Here is a 21902-nt window from a genome sequence, read left to right as displayed (position 1 = left end):
CCATCTGAGAACAAAGATCGCCTCGCTCGTATGCCTCATGTGCCTCAGTCAAACAAATTGATTTGTATCTCGGAATAGTCAAAAGTGACGGATTGAGGGGTGGACAAAACAAATTCTGCTAATACATTCATTAAGCACTTTACAAAGAAATCCTGTTAGAATTTGCCACGCAGTTAACAAATGTAATCTTCATGCCATTATTAGTGAGGAACAGATAGCCCATGAGTTACGAATCACCACAAATTGTGAGACAATTTATACATTTCTACTTTAAATTCACAAAAACAGCAGTTTGCCTCAACCTTCCAATGAGATTGTACATTTATTATCAATTAAACTAACCATTTAATGTTAGGGCTGGAGATTCAATCATGTGAAGGCATTTAGAACAAGATTTATATTCCTGCAATGTTACTAACTCTACTGACTTATTCCCAAAGGTAGCAAATTATTTTCAGAGAATTTTAAAATTCATAATGTTTTTTTCTTTCTGTTTCTAATTCTCTTTGAGAGAGAAAAAGAATGATTGGATTATGTCATTTCTCTTTCCAATCCAACCTCCTCTCCATTTAAGTCTCATTAGGAGATAGACTGTTAATCCTATTGTTCACATAGGTCCCAGTTTCCCCATTGTCCTCAATGCACCAATATCAACACACATTTGAAACTATTTGCAGCATGAACTGAAGAGTGAAGGATAAAATGTTACTAACAATGTTTTCAATGAGATGCCCTGTCCCAGCAAATTCTAGGCCATTTGTGGTACATCATTCTTTTTTTCACATTTGTTAATTGTTCATGTATTACTGGATAAGATTACAGATTGTGAAATCATTTTGAAAGATCTATTTAACTCTAATTGTTTCAACATCTGTATTTGGTAAGAGTACCTGGTAGCTGGAAATTATCTGCGTTAGTTCAATGAAGTACGATAATATGAAATTAAAGCATTTTCCAATCAAACAAAACTTGACTGAGATTGAGAATAGACCGACAACTAAATTGGAGAAAGTGAGGTCTGAAGATGCTGGAGATCAGAGTCGAGAGTGTGTTGCTGGAAAAGCACAGCAGGTCAGGCAGCATCCGAGAAGCAGGAGAATCAGAATGTCATTCCTGATAAAGGGCTCTGGCCCAAAACGTCGATTCTCCTGCTCCTTGGATGCTGCCTGACCTGCTGTGCTTTTCCAGCAACACATTCTCTACTACAACTAAATTGCATTTGATAGAAACCATAAATTACAATTTCAATAGTTGTTGGAATGAAGGCAAGTTCTCCAGATAAACTAGTCGGTCTCCTCAGAATGTGTGGTACTAATTTCAGCCACAAAGTCCTATAAAGCTTAGCCTTCTCCAAGAGAATTCCAAATCCTTTTTGTTGAGGACTTAGCCTGATTCCCAACTGACAACAGCATCCAACTAACCTGGATTTCATAGACATGACTTCCACCAGAATGCAGAACCTCCTCAATTCTCACAATCTGCTGGTGCAGATCCATCAATGTTATCTTCAAGTAAGAGGAACAGCTGCAGCAACAGTCTATTTATCGATTCTCAGCTTCTGGAATAGGCCAATCAGTTCTTTCAGTTTGTTTCATCATTCATAATCTACTTCTACTTCCTTTTCAGGAAGGTGGTTCCAAAGACCACAGCCCTCTGTGAGAAATAATTTCCCCCCATATCTTTTATTTTAAATAAGTGACCCTTTATTTTTGAAGAGTGACTCATAGATCCTCCCATAAGAGAAAAAGTCCTCTCTGCATTCATCCTGAGAATCTTAAATATTTCAATCAAGTAACCTCGTACTTTTCTAAATGCCAGTAGATACAAGCCTAACCTGTTCAATCTTATCTCACAAGACCACCTTGTAATTACAGATATTAGCTTGCTAAACCTTCAGTGAATTGCTTCCAATGCATATACATTCTTCCTTAAATATGGTGACCAACACTATGTACAGTACTCAAAATGTTGTCTCACTAGTGCCTTATACAACAGAAGCATAAGCTCTCTTATAATTTATTGCAAGGCAAATTAAATACGTACATTAGCTTTTGTAATTACTTGCTGTACCTGCATACTTGTCTTTTATAAGTCATGCACCAGGACAATCAGATCCTCCTACATCTCTGAGTTCTGCAATCTCTCACTGTTTAGATAAAATGTGTCTTTTAGTATTTTACCTGTCATAAATGGATGATTTCACAATTCTCATATTTTTGCTTACTCCCTTAACCAATCTATGTCCCTCTGTAGCTTCCTTATATTTTCTTCATCATCTAACATCCCACCCATCTTTGTATCATGAGCAAATTTGGCAATCATTACCTTCTGCCCCTTCATCTTAACAATTTATAAAAATTGTGAATAGTTGGGGTCCTAGCACGAGAGCCATGACACATTGATTGCTACATCCTGCCAAACTGACAAAAGACCATTAATGCCCACTGTCTATATCCTGTTAGCCAGCTAATCTATTGCCAATATGCTACCCTTCCACCATGGGCTTTTGACTTCTGCGATAATCTTTGATGTGGCACTTTATTGAATGAGCATTGGAGCACAGTCCATCCAAAGTTCCCCTTTATGCACAGCACATGTTGCTTCCTCATTAGTCATGATTTCCCTTTCATAAAACCATGTTGACTCTGATTAATTATTTGAATTTATTAAAGCGCTCTGCTATGATTTCTTTAATAGTAGCTTCCAACATTTTCCCTGTGACAGGTGTTAATCCAACTAACCTGTAGTTTCATGCATTCTGACTTCCTTCATTTTTGAATAAAGGAGCTGCATTCACTTTCTTACAATCTGATCAGACCCTCCTCAAATCAAAGGAGGTTTGGAAAATTAAAACCAAGCATTAACTACCTCATTAGCCACTTTAAAAATCCTTGAGTGAAGTCCATCAGGACCCAGGTACTTGTCAGCTCTCAGTTCCAACAAATTGCTCAGCACCACTTCTCGGCTGATTGTAATTTTCCGGGAGTTTCTCACACACTTCCATTTCCTGCCTTGTCTGGGATGTTACCTGTATTCTTGAAGCAAAGACTGTTGCAGAATGCCTGTTTAATGCAAATACCATCTCTTTAGTTTCCTTTATTAATCCTCCGGATTCACTTTCTATAGGGTCAACTCTCAATCACAACTGTAGAACCACGGAAATGTTACACTGCAGAAAGAGGTCAGTCAGCCCATCATGTCTGCAGCAGCTGAATATACTAGTGACCCATTCTAATCCCAATTACCAACACTCGCTCTGTAGTGTTGCAGCTTACAGATCCACAATCCTTTTAAATGGATCAAGGAGTTGCACCTCAATGACCAAATAGGGCAGTGAATTCCAAATACACTCACCGGGTGAAATAAAGTTTCCTCATGTCCCCTTCCAATATTTTTACCATAGAGTTATAGAAGTTACCTTAAATCTGTACCTAAAGTCATTGATCTTGTTGCAGCTGGAAACAAGTCTCCATTATTTCCAAGGCTCTAATTTTGTATACCTCAAGTAAGCCACCCCTCAGCCTCCTCTGTTCGAAGGAAAACAAGCCTATCCAATTTTGCCTCCCAGTTGCAATTTTCAAGCCTGAGCAACATTACTGCAACTCTCCCTTTGGAGGGTCGGTGTGGCCTTGTTGGGCCGAAGGGCCTGTTTCCGCACCGTATGGAATCTAATCTAATCTAAATCCTCGATACTCTCCCCTGAGTAATTATGTAATTTAGTCACCAGAACTGCACAGACATAACTCCAGCTACGGCCTCACCAGAGTCTTGTATGGTTACGGCATTAAGCCCATCTTTTGTATTCAATATCTCATCCATTGCAGGAAAGCATCCCTTATGAAGAGAGTATGAATAGATTAGGATTATTTTCATTAGCAAGATGGAAGTTGAGGGGGGACCTGATTGAGGTCTACAAAATCATGAGAGGTATAGACAGGATGGATAGCAAGAAGCTTTTTTCCCGGAACTCAATTACTAGGGGTCACGAGTTCAAAGTGAGAGGGGAAAGATTTAGGGAAGATATGCATGGAAAGTTCTTTACACAGAGGCCATTGCCAGCGGAGGTGGTAGAGTTGGGAACGATAGCGTTATTTAAGATATATAGAGTCATAGAGTCATAGAGATGTATAGCATGGAAACAGACCCTTCAGTCCAACATGTCCATGCTGACCAGATATGAATGGACAGGGAGCAAAGGGATATAGATCTTTAGAAAATAGGCAGCAGTTTTAGATAGAGAATCTGGATCAGCGCAGACCTGGAGGGCCGAAGGGTCTGTTCCTGTGTTGTAATTTTCTTTGTTCTTTATTCTTTATACATTTTTTACCGCCTTATCTACCTGTCTGCCAGCTTCAGGGACCTGTGGACATGCACTTCAAGGTCTCTCACTTCTTCTAACCCTCTCAATACACATCTGTTTATTGTCCTGCTTTACTTGTCTCCAGATACATAACCTCACACTTCTCTGATTTGAATTCCATTTGCCACATTCCTGTCCACTCATTCAAACCATTAACATCATTCTGCAGCCAACAGCTATCTTCTTCATTATTAACTACCCTGCAGTTTTTTGAGTTCATAGAATCCCTACCATCCGGAAAATGGCCATTTGGCCCATAGAGTTTGCACTGACTCTCCGAACAGCATCCCATCCAAGACCATCATCCCACCCTATTCTGTAACCACACATTTAGCTTGGCCAATCCACCTAACCTGCACACTTTTGGACTGTGGGAGGAATCCTGAGCATCTGGAGGAAACTCACACAGACACGGGGAGAACGTATAAACTCCACGCAGTCACTTGAGGCTAGGAAGGCTGAGATTGAACCCAGGTCTGTGTCACTATGAGGCAGCAGTGCTAAACACTGAACCACTATGCCACATTATAATCATTCTATATGTTTCCCAATGCCTCCCACATTTAAGTCTAAATCATTAATATATCAGACGAACAGGATGGAGCTGTCCCTCAAAGTGGTCACCCCATCTGTGTTTGCTCTCATCAATGTATAGGAGATTGCATTGTGAGCAGCGAATACAGTAGATTAGATTGAAAGAAGTACAAGTAAGTCATTGCTTCATCTAGGTGGTGTGTTTGGGGCCTTGGAAGGGAAGATGTAAAAGGGCAAGCATTACGCCTTCTGCAATTGAATGGCAAGTTGATGTGGGGAGAGGTAAGGAAGTGTTTGGTGCAACATAGGAATGGACCAAAGTCAGAGGCAATGATACCTTGGAATGCTAACAGAGATGAGAGGGGAAAACATTCAAGGGGCAGCATCCTGCTGGAGGGACCCAGCCTTCACCTCCACTATTCCCCTCTACCCCTCCCAGAATAATGATAGGGTTTCCCTTGCCCTCCAGCAACCTCCACATTCAACGGATCATCCTCCACCATTCCCACCACCTCCAGCAAGATGCTCCACCAAATGCACCTTCTCCTCCCATAGCTTGTCAGCATTCCATAAGGACCATTCCCTTGGTGATAGCCTAGTCCACATTCAACAATTCTTCACCCACCCACATACTGCTCCCCCAACACCTCTCCATCCAATCGCATTTCATAGAGAGACTGAATAAATTGGAAAGTATATAGGCTATTGAGCACCTCTTTCCCTTCCTGCCTAACTCCTTTAATCACTTTCAACTCTATCAGATTTCAACTGGTGTCAGGCCTGTTTCCACTTTAGTTTTCTTAGAAATCTGAAGGTTTAATTTCTCTTCCAGTGAGCTCATTGTTTCAATACAGTTCCAGTTAGTCTTCTCCGAAGAAACAAGCTTTGAAACCATAGTCAGCATCGGCAATATCTCACAACAATGAATTTCATCATATATTGTCAAAGCAATATTTGGAAGTGATCTTATGGTGCAGTGAAAAGAGGAATTCAGTTCTTTTCCTATGAATTCATACAAGACCACTGACTACATTTCCCCTGACTACTGAACCTAACCTACAAGACCACTGCTATCTTTGATATACGTTGATGACTTGAACTTGGGGGTTCAGGGCACAAATTCAAAAGGTGCAGATGATGTTAAAGTCAGAAGTGTTGTAAGCTGCGAGAAAGTTAGTAATAGAGTTCATGAGGACATAGGCTGGCTGGTGGAATGTGCAAACACATGTCAGATAAAACACAAAACATTAACATTGGAAGGTATTCCATTTTGGTAGGAAGAATGAGGAATGGCAATACAAACAGAATGGCACAATTTTAAAGGGCTGTTAATTTCATAGAATTCCTACAGTGTGGAAACAGGCCACTTAGCCCAACAAGTCCACACCAACCCTCTGAAGAGTATCACACCCAGATGCATTCCGTTACCCTAGTATCCTACATTTCCCCTAACTAATTCACCTAACCTACACATCTCTGAACTCTATGGGCAATTTAGCATGGCCAATCCACCCTAACCCGCACACCTTTGGACTGTAGGAGGAAACTGGAAGACCCAGAGGAAACCCATGTAAACACAGGGAGAATGTGCAAACTCCACACAGACAGTCTCCTGAGGTTGGAATTGAACTGGGGTCTCTGGCACTGTGAGGCAGCAGTGCTAATCACTGAGCCACCATGCCACCCCACAGACACATGGTTTCTTGTGCGTGGTTTCTTGAAGTTGGAAAGATAGGTTAACAAAGCATATAATGATGCATATGGGATCCTTGTAAATAGAGGCATAGAGTACAAAAATCTGGGAGATATGCTAAACATGAATAAAATACTGATGAAGACCCAACTGCTGATTGTGTCTTATGGAGAAAGATGTTAGAGCTTCGGATAGGATATGGAATGGTTTAACTAGAATAATTCCTGTAATGAGGAATATTTTTATCAGAATAGACAGATGAAGGTTAAGAACAGAGTTGACAGAAGTGTTTAAAATAGTGAAAAACTTAGCTAAAGTAAATAAAGTGGAATTGTTTCCAATGGCAGAAGAGGCGACAGAAGATGCCAATTTAAGGTGATTATGGCATAAGGAAAAGAATTTATGCAGTGTGTGGTTAGGATTTGGAATGCCTTACCAATAGGTTGAACGGTAGCTTTCAAAAGGGAAGGAAGTAAATTCTTGAAGGAGATGTAACTGGAGGACCCTGAGGACAGGTCTAGGAGAGGGAACAAATAGAATTGTTCTTTGAATGGACCTTGATCATTTGAAATATCTCCTTCAGTGCTAAACTATTTTGATTCAAAATTACAATACAATCCTAAACAGGTTACTATAATGTATTTCCAGTTTATAGAATAAATTCATTGTAGTTCACTGCGCAAGACACCATTAAGTTCATCGTGTCAATGCATGTCCTTTCTAGAAGAGTTATCCACTTTACTCCTACTTCACTACAATTTGCCTATGCTCTTTTAAATTCCCTTTCCAAATGTATCCACTCCGCTGTTAAAAATTATCATGGAATACTGGATGTGACAATTGTTACCTCAGCAAAACACTTTGGGAGATCAATCAATTCTTTGTAATACCTCGTTCCATTAATTGGCTACTTTTCTTTAATTGCTACAGTCAGGCAACAGATGAAATGCTTAATTTTGTTCTACTGTCCAAAATGCAGTGGACCTTCAGCATTTGGAATTTTTGCTTTAGGCACAATCCAAGGTTTATCTGAAATTCCACTAGTTTTGAGAAGTATATTTCTCTCTCAAGATTCTGCTTAAATTTATTTACAAATCACCAAATGCAAAAACTGCCTAAATCTGCACAGTGTTTTATAGTACTTTTAAAAAAAGATATATTTTGCATTAAATACAGTGCTGGGCAAGCACAGCAGGTCAGGCAGCATCCGAGAAACAGGAGAATTGATATTTTGGAAGGGCTTATGCTCGAAATGTCGATTCTCCTGCTCCTGGGATGCTACCTGACCTGCTGTGCTTTTCTTGACTCTGACCTCCAGCATCTGCAGTCCTCACTTTCTCTTATATTTGCATTAAGAATTTGATGCCTTTCATGAGTGGTAATTTGCTTGAGTTTTAGTAGTACATATGATAAATGGTTTCTCACCAAAAAAAGCATTTTAAATCAGACTCTAGCCTGTCCATGTAACTCAATTTTAAATTGAGCATGATTTTAAGGCCTCTGTATGGTAGTCAGTTTCTTTTAAATTGAAAACAATTACACAATTTTCATAACTAAATATGCACTGATTGTAACAAGGTCAGCCAGGTAGATTTCATAGAATATGAGTTCCCTGACTGGGGCTGTTAACCTGGTTCGATCAGGGAGCCCGGGCTGACAGATATAAACAGGAGAGTCAGAGGTTCTATTCACTCTGAGAACTAGCCCTGAGGATGCCAGACCAGTGTCAAGTACTATGCACATGTAAATAAAGGATGACTTGGTGACAGGATACTGGCTTCTGTGAAGTTATTTGAATATATTTGCATCCTTGCACCTAAAAGGGCAAAATTCAGTTTATGAACCATCTTCACCCTACCCTTTAAAAGGCCTGCAAATGGGCGCAATTAGTGAAAAGTCACAATGCTGATTAATTTACTCATTGGTTTTGTATGTGGAGTCAGCTTCTATTGTAATGCTTTTACACTAGAGGAAATAAATTGCCGAAACTCAGTTTAAAGTCTGATGCTCCGTGTTCTTTAGCATTGGTCTAGCCAATTTTCATTAAGTTGCAATGAACAGAGTAGTAAAAATTCCAAAGCCTAAATATTTAAAACTATTGATATTTAGAATGTTTTATAGTTATTATTTACTATGGTAATGCAAAACAACAATAGGTAGTTCTTTTATAATACAATGGTTACATATTAGAGACAGCACTTAAAGTGTTGGTGATATAATTTCATTACAGTTAACACACGTTGTAAAAGTTTGTGGTTTAGAAACAGTGTCCCCAATTTGTTAAATGTGTTACAGTGAATTTGCGTTAACGAAATGTGTGTTATAGAAGAATGATCTGTACGTGATTCCGCGGTTATATGAATACAAGCTGCACACTATGCTGACTAAGAACTATATCGCTGTTCCTTCAGTGTTGCTGGATCAAAGTCCTGGATTTCCCCTCCTGATAAGACTGTGGGTGTACTTTCCCATAAGGACTGCAGTGGCTCAAGTTGGCTTGTCTCTTTCTCAAGGGTAATGAAGGATGGGTAATAAATACTAGCTTAACCAGCAATGCCCACATGTCACTAAACAGTTTTTTTCATGCATTGTTTGAAACTAATTATAAACTGCAATTTGCTACAATTGACACAAATTAGTCATATTGTTATTGCTCATTTTCTTTTCTGAAGAATAAACTAGTCGGCATGTGATCACATTCTCACCTTGTCTACTACTTCCAATATTCTAGCTTCTTCTAGGTTAAGTAGAAAACTGCAGCACAATACAGCAGACAATATGCTGCAGCACCATATTATTTCTAAAAATCACCACAATTTATTGGCTAAGTAATCTAATTATGATGTAATTGGATTCATTATTAGCTACCGTAGGGAGAGGAATTGCAATGCTTTTCATTGGAATTGGGTTACAGTTAATTGCAAATAAGAGACCTCAATATGTGGAACAGTTGCTGATGTAGTAAAATTGTATGCTGTGAACTGTTCACTAACTATCTGTTTCCCTCCGAATTTATGCTACATGTATCAAAAGCTGTAGTGTTTCCTTGGTTGTTTAAATTTTAAATTTCTATACCATATACCTATTTAAGATTATTCCAATTCCAGTCACATTTCAGATTGAAAAATATAGCAATCGAGCACCATCTTCCAACTTAATGCAGAATGGAGGAAAAATATTGCATACCTCTGAATACCACGTGAAGCTTGACTTTCAAAAGTGTAACTATTTCAGTCTTTGGCCTCAATAAATACCATGTAACAACTAGAACATAAGCACATTTGAAAAAAAATTCTTAATCTTTCTATTTATGAATATTGTGTCTTTATTATTTTCTTTTGGTAGGTTTCCATCAAAAATTCAATTTCAGATCAATTTTTTTTTTATTAGATTACTTACAGTGTGGATACAGGCCCTTCGGCCCAACAAGTCCACACCGACCCGCAACCTATCCAGACCCATTCCCCTACATCTAACACTACAGGCAATTTAGCGTGGCCAATTCACCTCATCTGTACATTTTTGGACTGTGGGAGGAAACTAGAGCACCCAGAGGAAACCCACGCAGACACGGGGAGCATGTGCAAACTCCACAGTCAGTCGCCTGAGGCGGGAATTGAACCCAGGTCTCTGGCGCTGTGAGGCAGGAGTGCTAACCACTGTGCCACCCATTTTATAAATCTTTCACTTGTGCCTTAACAGGTTAACAATTCATCAATCGCATTGCAGTGCATTCACATTAACGAAATGTGCGTTAAAGTAGAACAATCTGTAGTTTCATTTATTAAGCATCTTCAATACATAGTTAAAGAAAATCACATAGAACTCCACAACTGAGATGGTCGGGGAATTAATGTTAAACTATGAAGAGTGGAATTTGGAGTACAATCTGTAGTTTGATTAAAAGGTCTAGTTTGAATAACATTTTTTAAGTTGGACAGAGAACTGAAGAAATGGAAGGCTTTTAGAAGGGATCATTCAACAATAGAGCTGAAGGCTGGGTGCTGGTGGGATCAAGGGAGGTCATGCCAGATGAATGAAGGGTGCTGAATCTGATAGAAATTTGAATAAAGTAAGGCCACAGAGGGATTTGGATACAAAAATCTGAAATGCATTGGGGAGCCACCGTACATCAACAAGAATGAATGTGGATGAGCAAATATAATGCAAGACGGCACCATAAATTTTGCTAGGTGTTGAAATTATTGCAGTCAGTCTAGAACTAGAGCACAAATATCAAGCTGACACTGTAGTGCAGTGTCAAAATGCTGCACTGTCAGTGGTGCTGTCTTTCAGATGAGATCTTATCAGCCCTCTCAGGTAAGATGAATCTTATGGCTGTAACTTCAAAGAAGAACAGGGGAATATTCTTGTTGTGATGACCAATCCTTCTTCCTGAACCTGCATCATGCAAACAGCTTATCTGAATATTGTCACATTGCTGTTTGTGTATAAATAGGCTGTCCTGATTCCTATCCTATTAAAGTGTGTACTTTATTGGCCATGAAGTATTTTGAGGGTACAATCATGAAAGATGTTATCTAAATACATTTTTTTTTGGTGTGGGCAATCATGGTGATGACTCAACTTATTTAAATCCCACCGAATAATTTATTTCAATCCATTATTATTATCTAACAGATATCTAGAAAGGTTGTGGAAAGCAGTTTCATATGGTGCAGTGGTAGTGTCCCTACTTCTGAGCTAGAAGTCCTGAGTTCTAGTACCATCTGCTCTTGAGATGTGTGATAACATCTGTGGATAGGTTGATTAGAAAATAACTGGGCTTCGCTGGTGGGCAAGCATTTATTACCCATCTACTGTAGGTTGTGGTGAGTTGCCTTCATGAACTAATGCAGTCCATTTGCCAGAAGTGCTGATAAGAAGGGAGTTGCAGGATTTTTAACACAGCAATCCTGAAAACATTATATTTTCAAGTCAGGATGGTAAGTAGGTTGGAGGAGAACTTGAAAGTGGTTGTATTCCCATGAAGTTGCCGTCCTTTGGCACTGTCATGGATTTTCGAAATACATCTAAGAAGGTTTGGTGAATTTCTGTAGTGTATCTTGTGGATGACAGTGGTAGATGGAGTGATGTTTGTGGGTGTGGGCTGCATTGTCCTGGAAGGTATCTAGCTTCTTGCGTATTTTTGGAGCTTCACTCATCCTGGCAAGTGGAGGGCAATCAATTATACTCCTGACTTGTGCCTTGTAGATGGTGGACAGTTTTTTTGGGAGTCAGGAGCCGAGCTAATTGCTGCAGGATTCATAAATTCTGACCTGCTCTTGTAGCCTCAGTATTTATTAGGCAACTCCAGCTCAGTTCCTGATCAATGATAAAGCTCAGGATGTCAATATTGGGTGTTCCAGCAATGGTAATCCTATTGAAAGTCAAGGAATTATTTCAAATCTTGATCTCTATCAATTAAGAGCACCCATTGTGTGCAATAATTATCTTCTTGTCATTTTGTCAGCAAAGCAACTGTAATCAGACAAAGCCATTTAAAGTAGAACATATAATTCCTATTTCTCAGTGAGTGCAAAATGGTGGCATCTACCCTAGCAGAACACTGTCCATCATCACAGATCATATTGACCTTTAACCCAGTGTCACAAAGCTAGTCCTTTTTATTCTCTAAAAGCTGTTCCTTGGCTCAAGGATACTCTGCCCTTGATTCTTTCAGAGGGGCAATAAACCAGGCTGGGCTCCGATCAGACTGGTTTGATACAGAGATGAAAAGGATTCTGAGAAGTCTTTTGTTTGTATGTAAACAGATGAGACTTCAGGCCAAGTGGTCATGTTTTAAAATTGATCTGTAGATTGAAAGGGGAGAGGTCAGCTCTCTAGCTGAGCAGTTTAGTTCAATCCAGAACTGGTTGGGAATTCACCAGTGAGCTGTGTGGAAACTCTCTCTTCTGCCCTTCTAACCTGTAAGCATCTGACCCTTTTTTGTACTATGTTTTAAAGGCGATTTGCTTATTGGGACTGTTGTGTATATTCGGAACAGTACACTTAAGTCTAGTTTGGATAGACTGAGTTCTGTAGGGGTTCTTTATTCTATTCTTCGCGTTTCATTGTGCAATTTTGTGAATAGATTTTTTGTCTGTTTAAAACCTCGGAATCAACCTCGCTAACTTAATCTGGGTAATTTTCACTGCACATTTACCGACACAAATTGCAAAGTTATGATCTGGGCTGCCTGCTTAAGGATGTTTAGAGTGGTCTGGCCTAGTCCAAAACACCCAAGGCAATGCTCGGACCCAATTCTCTATCTGGGTCCAGCCTGGCTACATTGCTAGTGTGGCCTCCAGCAGCTGGTTAAATGGTAACCATCATCTCCACCATCACCTCCAGTTCCCTGCCTGCGAAACGTGAAGCACAGTTTTCTTTCTTGGTTTAGTAATAACAATAGAAAACCACGTTGTGAGAGGTGGTTCCTAATGTGCACAATCTGAAGTGGTGTGCTACTGGGCTTTAGAGATGTCAGCAATAATGTGAACACTGCAACCAGTAGCGAATACTTTGGCCTCTCTTACAGTACAATTCCACAAGAAACACACCTCAAACCCCAGCTGAATAATTAATGAAGTGACAAGTGGAAGATTGAATGAGAAAAGCCACCTGTGAGTCTTGGCTGACCAGATGCTATGAATCTTATTCAACAAATCACTTTAATTGCAAATGGGAAAATTCCACCCCAGGGCTCATTTGGGTGAGTGAAATTATAAACCCCTTCTTTAGAAATACAGAAACAATTTTATTAAAAGTAGAGAAAAATGGAAATTTTCACAAAAGAACACATTTGCAATGTCATTGAATTTACTAAGCAGAGACATTCTTCCACAATTGTTGACATAAATTAGAAGATCTTTACTCTAGTTCTTGTTTCTTTATCCATGAACAGGCATTATTTGAGTCTAATGAACTGTCTGAAGTGCAATAATTGCTTTACCTATCTTCATTAAAATTCACCAAAGATGGAATGGATATACTAAATAGACAAATCTACTGGCTGCAAGTTAAGGTAAAGTGTTCACTAGTATTTTCTGTTCCCAGTTCCTCCGGGTGCTCCAGTTTCGTCCCACAGCCCAAAGATATGCAAGTCGGGTGAATTGGCCATGCTAAATTGCCCATAGGGATAGGTGCATTAGTCAGAGGGAAATGGGTCTGGGTGGGTTACTCTTCGGAGGGTCAGTGAGGACTGGTTGGGCTGAAGGGCCTGTTTCCACACTGTAGGCAATCTAATATAAAACAAAAGGATTGTGGTATTAGTGTGAATTAATAATAGCAAAGATGATTTTTGCTATTCACAAATGTTTTTGTTCCCCATTAACTGTGCTACACACTGAGGATCCAGCTTCAGGTACATTTTGAATCCTTCCCAATGGTAATTTGAAATCTAAATAATAAAGAGTCCAGGAGACTACCAGAGACTTTGACAAACATCTACCACTAGACTGGCAAGAACTTAGACATAGAACTGTATGATTTCTCATGTTAAAAGTCAAACATCTGCCATGCAGAATCATGAAGGATCATTTTGTTCTGCGTGTTCATGTGCAAAAGAGAAATCTCTTTAAACCAAAATTGGCTTCTTTGAATAATCTGATTTTTGCCTAATTAGATTATTTTGCATTATCATTTTTGACTTCACTGCAGGCCTAATGCCTGCAGTTATTTTAAAGTTGTGACCTCTTATTGTGAGTAAATATTCAATAATTATCACAAGGTGTACCAAAGATTTGTTAAAATAGTCATAATCAAGTTGGTAGATTTCACCACCTACAAAATAACCCCATAGACTAGAACCTGAAGCGTGAAAAGCTCTATGATATTAATAATTGTATCCAGTAACTGCTTGTGTTGTCACTCACTTCTCTAAATTGCTCATGGTTAGTTGCTGCAGTTCTGTACAAATACCCATGAGCTGTATGAAAGCTTCCTACAAGTTCCATGTAAAATTGTTAACAATGTTATATAATGGTCAGTCTGAGGCAAATGCTATCTGCACAGAAGTCAGTTTAAATAACATTTATGAGCAGGTTCAATGTTACATTAGCAATTCAGATTTGTACTACTGTTCACAATCAATTCCAAAGATGATTATTAGATATAAGCATCATGAGCTTCTCAACTGCAGATGTGTTGGTAATTTTAAGATTTTCTGATGGGTTTTTACAATGATTTTCCAGGCATGTAATAAGTAGCAACCTAAATGCCAATTAGTGGGAGGGAACATTAACATTTCTTCTCAAATTCTGATATACATTTGTCATGTTGATAAATCATAGTTGCTAGTGGCCTGACTGAGCAGGGTTACTTCTATCAGATTTACACAATCAGTGCATATTCAGGTGTACGTTCTGGAATATGCTATGTCTTTTACCTTTTAAACTGCTTTTAAGGGGGATCCATACTCTCCAACGTAGGTATTTTAATTATTTATCTGTACGTAACATAATTATCAGTATGTTATTTCTATAATGCTGTGTATCTTTTTTTAGTAACATAGCAGCACAGTATTGATGGGAGTTGACCAGAATTAGAATTCGTTTACGTGGCGTCTGTTGCATCTCTCCAGACACTGCAAACATCCGCCAACCTACCTTTGCAGTATAGTTATTGGTGTTATGAAGATAAATGCACAGCCAATACAAAAAGCAGCAAATGAAATTCAAGTATGTTGATTGAGGAAAGATTGTTGGCCAGTGCAACAGTTGTATATTTTGCATCCACCTTGACTATCAATTGACATTTCAATTTAGCACGTCCTATATTCAAAGCACATCTAACAACAAAACACTGGATAATGCACTGGAATGTTGGCCGAGGTCAAATGCTTGATCTATGTTATTGGCACTCAATCAACAAACATTTATTGTTGAGGCTAGAGAGCTAGCAAGTGAGTCAGACTGCTGCTGTTAAGATGATAAAGATTGAACTGAATCAAATTGACAGGGACATAATCCTGTAGAAGCATTGCAAATTCCTTGATCACCTTTTTTCAAAGGATGATCTTGTTCGTCATCTGAGCTGATTGGTAGGATTCTGGTGGGTATGTAAATTATGCTAATCTACGCCCGCTAGGTTCTGCTGCAAATAGGTCAGGATACTGAAGATGACTGAGTTTTGGATAAATTGTTGGCTCAAAATTTCTGCTCCTTGCATTTTCTGTCTGTTTTTTGACATGTGCTTGCTGAAAAGGAAGCTTTCTTTTCTTTGATTGCACAATTCCTATGGCAAAGATATGGTATGGTAAAATTAAAGGCTAAATAAAGCCTTTATAGACTCTAACACTTCCTTTGGCCACCACAAGAGTGCATGCCAGCCAAAATCCCCTGAGGAAGTTCACATTGGCTACATATCCAGTACAACTTAGACTAGGGACACAGTGGTTGAGATCAAATTCTTCCATGTACAATGAAAGATTCTTCTTACTCATCCTCGGTCCCATATTTTTTCTAGTTCCCTTCCTCCACCTCCTGCCAAATTAGTTCAAACCTTCCCGAAATTGCACTTTTTATATGTACAAATATGTAATTCATGATCCAGTATAGTAACTTGCTAAATTATATAAGAGTGCAAGTTGAATGCATAATTACCATTGCATTATCATTGTTACAACAAATACTGATAAAATGTTAATATGCCAGTAAATGTCATTTTTTCCATCATTGTAACATATTCAGAAACAATGAAAACATTTCTAATGATCATTGATACCATTCTGGAATGAGAAATGTTGGAGGTATTGATGATCTCTCATTATTGCATTTAATTTTCTTGCTTGCTTTCTCTCATTTCAAAGGTCCTTTCAAATCAAAAGGTAAGCTAGACTACCATAGGCATTGGCAACCCTATTCTTAATACAGCTTTATGATTATTAGTTATAAATCAGCGTTTGATAAAAGTCATTCTATCTTCCTGTATTCCAGGGTCTAATATGACAATAAATTCTCCTCTTCAAAGTAACGGCCTAGAAATTTGATAGCAACTGTTCTAAGTATACTGACATAAAATGGAGAGTGTACCCATCTGACTGTGCTACACAGGAAAAGCAGCACCCACTGAATTGGGCTTCCTGAAGAAGGGCTTATGCCCGAAACGTCGATTCTCCTGTTCCTTGGATGCTGCCTGACCTGCTGCGCTTTTCCAGCAACACATTTTCAGCTCTAATCTATAGGTATCTAGGGCACATGTTAGATGTACTAAAAACCTTCAATGCAACAAGGAACATCTGCTTGCTTTAGGAGCCTTTTCAAAAGCTTGTCGGTCCCACCACCTGTATTAATAGCAAGAACCTTGCAGCAGAGCTTTTTAAAAGGGTCATCCATTTGATAGTTATTTGCTGGTTGGTCTTCTTGTGGGAAGTTGGAATCTGAGTCTATTTTGTCCTGTTCATCAGAGAGCAAAATGTGAATACTTACAATCCACCAAGAAGGAACGTATTTGGCTGTGTGAGATGTTATGGCCATAACCGGAGTCTCAAACCAAGATTTGCCCCGTGGCTGTCAAAGTCACAGAGACCTTCAATTTTATGTTTTAGTGTGATTCCAGGAAAGTGGTAGTGTGTTAATGTCATTGGACTAGAGTTCTTCAACTCTGATCTCCAGCATCTCCAGTGCTCACATTCTCCTAGTAATGCAGTCACAGTTTTGGGTACATGGGTTCAAGTCATACCAAGACAGATGGTGAAATTTGAATTCAATAAAAATTTGGAATTAAAAACTTGCCAAATGGTGACCATGTAACGACTGTCAAAACCCATGGTTCACCAATGTCCTTTGGAGAAGGAAATCTGTCATCCTGACCTAGTTTGTAACTCCAGACCCACAGCAGTGGCATTGACTCCTAATTGCTCTCTGAAATGGTGTATAAAGACATGCAATTCAAGGGCAATTAGGGATGGGTAACAAATGCCAGCTCAGCTGGTGATACCCATATTCCAGGAATGAATGAACAAAAGGCTGCAGAAGGTCACTCAATTTGCCTCTACTGCATTAGGGAAGTGACAAACTCAATGTATATGAATGCATGCCCTGGTTGCCTTTAGGTGGAGCTAGAGAGGCCCTATTTCCCATCTGTCCCCATTAGTCCACCCCCTATAATTTGACACACAGCCATTAAACAGCATCGTATATGAGCTCTATATCAAGTACCTGTAAATGGAATGTGCAGATAACCCCAGCTCCTGCAGCACACTCACTGCACGCTTTTCCAGGCATGATGAAATCTCTAAGTATACATATCATCTTGTTCAATGAGTGAAAGCAAATGACAGAGAAGCCTGAGACTTCAATCCCTGTTTTCATTCCTGGGAGATGAACACAGTATTCATTGTAGTTCCAGGTCACTATCCAATGCTAACACCAGAGTACAATGTGATTCAATTTATGTTTTTGTTAGGTGATGTCACAAATTTAGAATATCCCGTACTAACTCTGTATTATGATTTCAGGTGATGGACAGGTGGACTTTGAAGAGTTTGTGACGTTGCTAGGACCTAAACTGTCATCAGCTGCAATTCCAGAGAAGTTCCATGGAACCGAATTTGATAATGTTTTTTGGAAGGTAAGGCATCAGGGGAACAATGTCAACTTCAGTATCAGCAACATTATGCAACTGAGAAAAATGCCCCAAGACTTAATTTGCTCTCATAGCTATGTGTTTATTTTTCCATACTTCGACTGAAAATACGCTGTAGGTTACTAATACAAAATTCAATTGCAGTCATTGGTTTAGTAAGTTAAGGGTCTGCTATGTGTCTGCTTTATCACTGTATATCATTTCCATGATTTTTCTTGGTGTATTTGAACCTTTCTATAGAGGTGGCCTGATCATGTCTGGATTAAGTGACCATTGCTCCAGTCCTTTGTGGAGTCAGTGGCCCAAAGGTCAGAGTGAGCTTGCTCACATTAAGCCAGAAAGCCAGATTTCCTGGTCAGCTAACTATTAACTTTGCCAGTTTGTGTCTTCTGGCCACAAGAGCTGTTGACTAATCACACAGCAGATATCTCTTCAGTCCCAGCAGCACCACCCGCAATGGTGGTCACTGTGGAGATTGCAGGCAGTCCCCTCATGAAAAGCAGCAATGCGTCTGGATCACATGGAAAGGCTTTACCTAGTGAATGGACCATGTTTTGGACCATAAGGTATTAACATACATGAGTGACAACTGTTATTGGATAGCCCCAAACAGGACGACCCCGGTCAGAACTCACAGCCAAGCTAATGGGGTTTATCAGATGTAACATGACAGTAGAAAGAGGCACTTAATTGATTATTAATGGACTATGTAAGGGCCTCAGTTGTTCAAAGGATGGACAGGCCACCCACAACTGGTACAATTGTGCCAGCGGTGGGTAGGCAGAGGGCATAATGCCCCTGCCTCCCAGTGCACTCATAGAGGAAACATAAAACTCTGGGCTCTTTTACCCAAGGCCCAACTTTGTATTCTCTCTTTTCCCAACTACATCCAACCTTCCCTCAGCAGTCCACAACGCAGGCATTGATTCATCCAAGATGTGAGTAATGAGAACTTCTCAGAAAATAACCGATCACCTGAACATTGCTAGAACAACTGGTAATGCCTGCATATGTATGAATAGTAACATTGCTGTGATCAGTTCCACATTGTACCAAGGGAGTGTCTTGCATCTGGTAACATTGAGGTTGCATATCACTGTTGAATCTAATTCCTGATAATGGTGAGGAGGACAGCTCAGTAAACAGCAGTGAATTATATACTAACTGTTCAGTGTGATATCTCCTGCTCATGCTAAGAAGCTTACAATAGTCTCTTGCTGAGACAGGTCTGAGATCATATACCTGTCATATTATAGACACTTTGCATGCTGTTCTTCATTGGGTGGAGATTTGCAAATTCTGCAAAAATCTCTTCTCCGCTCAAAGGTCCTTGAACCATTTCTGTTCTCTTTCCTCCTCCATAATGTTCAGCACTGACAGATTTGCTTCCTTACCCAGCTGTCATTATCTGAAAAACAGCTCCAGTCAGAGATAATAAATACATCTTGGTCTCTCACCATTCACGCTTATCCTACAGCCTTCACTAGTCCAACTCCAGTGAGAAATGAAGTAAATGTACTGTGAGAATTAAATAAATCATGAGTCATTTTCTACTCCTATTGCTGCTCAACGAACAATAACCAGAAAAGGTTAGAAACATGTATTCCCTCGGTAATCTGGATCTTATTTTTCTTGTGTTCTCTGCCTGAAGGTGAGTACAAGACATAATGCCACAATCTCCAGGGTGGGTAGGGGGAAGGAAGCAGGTGCTGAGTACACTGCAGCCAGAATGATGATCGAGTCCTGTTCTCTTATCGCCAATCTGATCCAGACCAGCCATCCATCCAACTGTCTCCCCAAATAGTCTGAGTTGCTTTGCCAACGCAGATTGCTATATGCACGTTGTTATTTGGATAGTGATGGCAGAGGTTCCAAATTTCTTTCCATCAAATGGCTGACCAGGAGGAATCATTCCCCTCTCACCCGTGCCACTGAGCTGCGTTGGAAAGAATTACAAGTTCACATTCAATCCGTTTGGCCATGTTACGAATGAACTTCCCTTGGCCATCAAGCCTCAGAGTGGGACAGTACCATTTTGCTACAAGGCTTCAATCTCAGAACCAGGGGTAGAAACTATTACTCTTTCCATTAAAGTCAATGGAGGAACTCATAAGAAAATAACATGCGCTCCAACATACGAAGAATTAAATCCCCAAACAGTATCAAAATGAATCCTGAACCTAAATTGCTCCAGTTCAGGTTAAAATAGCTGAGTTGGTCAGTTTTGACTTTGATTAGACATTTAAGGTTCATGTCATCCTTCGCTTCTAAATAATATTTGTTTTCTGAACAGAAGCAGAAAGAAACATACCTGTGACTTTATCCTGTAGTGTTACTTACAACTGAACAGCTGCAGCACCAACAAATAGCTGAATGACCTTTTGTTTGGAACTGCAAAATTCAGGAGAAAAGTGTTTATGGAGAAAAATCAGGGTTAACATTTCTTCAGAACCTTCTTGTAAAGAAGGGTCACCAGACCTGAAATGTTCACTCTGATCTCTCTCCACAGATGCTGCCAGACCTGCTGAGACTTTCCAGCAATTTCTGTTTTTGTTTCAGAGTTCCAGCATCCGCAGCTCTTTTCGTTTTTTTGTCTAGTGAAAACGTGTCAGGTGTCTGTTTAGTACCTATCTTTAGGAGTGCAGGGGAGATAAAGCTGCAACCAGTTTCCAACAATTTTCAGTCTGGCAGCCTTGCACCTATTTAAATTTAGCAATTTTGTTCAGTCTTGCAATAATAATGCTGGGAAAGGCATCCATGAGGTACTAATGACTGGTTGTTGAATGGAAGCAGGTATAATAATTTCTGTAAATGCAGCAGCCAGTTGAACACACCAACTTTAATGAGATTACCATTAAATAATCTGTGGTCAGTTGAACTCACCAACTTTAATGAGATTACCATTAAATAAGCTGATCTAATGATGTTGATTGAGCAACAATTATAAACCAGGACACAGGGGAGAATTCCCCTACTTTTTGTTTGAAATAATGCCACATCTATGAAGTCACACTGACTGACAGAGGAACACATGAAAGTAGGACATAGAATTTGGGAGCAGGAGTAGGTCATTCAGCCCTGTGAGAGTGTTACCCACTGAGTCATAGTTGATGCTTTTAATGAACAGCATGATTGTTAAACAGTTCTTCTGTGAGTGAGTCAACTTGGCCTTTTGTGTTAGGAGCATATAACTACAGCTAGATTAGAGCGGTGTTGGAAAAGCACAGCAGGTCAGGCAGCATCCGAGGAGCAGGAAAATCAACGTTTCGGGCAAAAGTTCTTCATCAGGAGAACTTCTAATCTAGACTCTGATTTCCAGCATCTGCAGTATCCACTTCTGCCTATAAATACAGCTGGCAAACTCAGGTTGGCCATGGGCTGGAAGTTTCACTGCAGGAGAAGAAGCTATTTATTCAGTAAGTATCGATTAACAGTCCATGATTTACTCTATTCTTTCGACATCAATAAATAGACAATTGTTAAAGTATTTTAGTTAAGTCAAAAAAATTAAGGAAGGCAGGACAGTTGATGTTTCACAGCTGGAGCATGTGGAAGCTCCATATCGTTCCAGGGAAAACATAGGTCATTTCTCAGGCTGGCAAGATACAACAAGTGGTGTCCCACAGGGATTGATGCTGGAATCTCAACTGGTCACAATTTATAAAAATAACTTGGATGAAGGGAGGGAAGGCATGTTTGCCAAATTTGCTTATGTCCAAAGTTAGGCCC

At 39.5% G+C, this 21902-nt stretch overlaps 1 protein-coding gene across 4 annotated transcripts in view; it reads left to right on the top strand.

Annotated features, from left to right (window-relative positions):
• Nucleotides 1–21902, top strand: part of LOC122562716 (calcium-binding protein 7) — a 164099-nt gene that overhangs the window by 108037 nt on the left and 34160 nt on the right. For all 4 annotated transcript variants that reach the window (XR_006315393.1, XM_043715832.1, XM_043715831.1 and 1 more), the window contains one exon: nucleotides 18046–18158. Coding sequence is in view for 3 of the 4 variants with exons in the window: in XM_043715832.1 (XP_043571767.1) it covers nucleotides 18046–18158 (113 nt within the window). In the remaining variant the exon portion in view is untranslated. The remainder of the gene's footprint in view (nucleotides 1–18045; nucleotides 18159–21902) is intronic.

This window comes from Chiloscyllium plagiosum, chromosome 25 (assembly GCF_004010195.1).
Source record: "Chiloscyllium plagiosum isolate BGI_BamShark_2017 chromosome 25, ASM401019v2, whole genome shotgun sequence".
In the NCBI taxonomy this organism is placed as follows: Eukaryota; Metazoa; Chordata; class Chondrichthyes; order Orectolobiformes; family Hemiscylliidae; genus Chiloscyllium; species Chiloscyllium plagiosum.
This window is presented reverse-complemented; position numbering and strand designations above follow the sequence as displayed.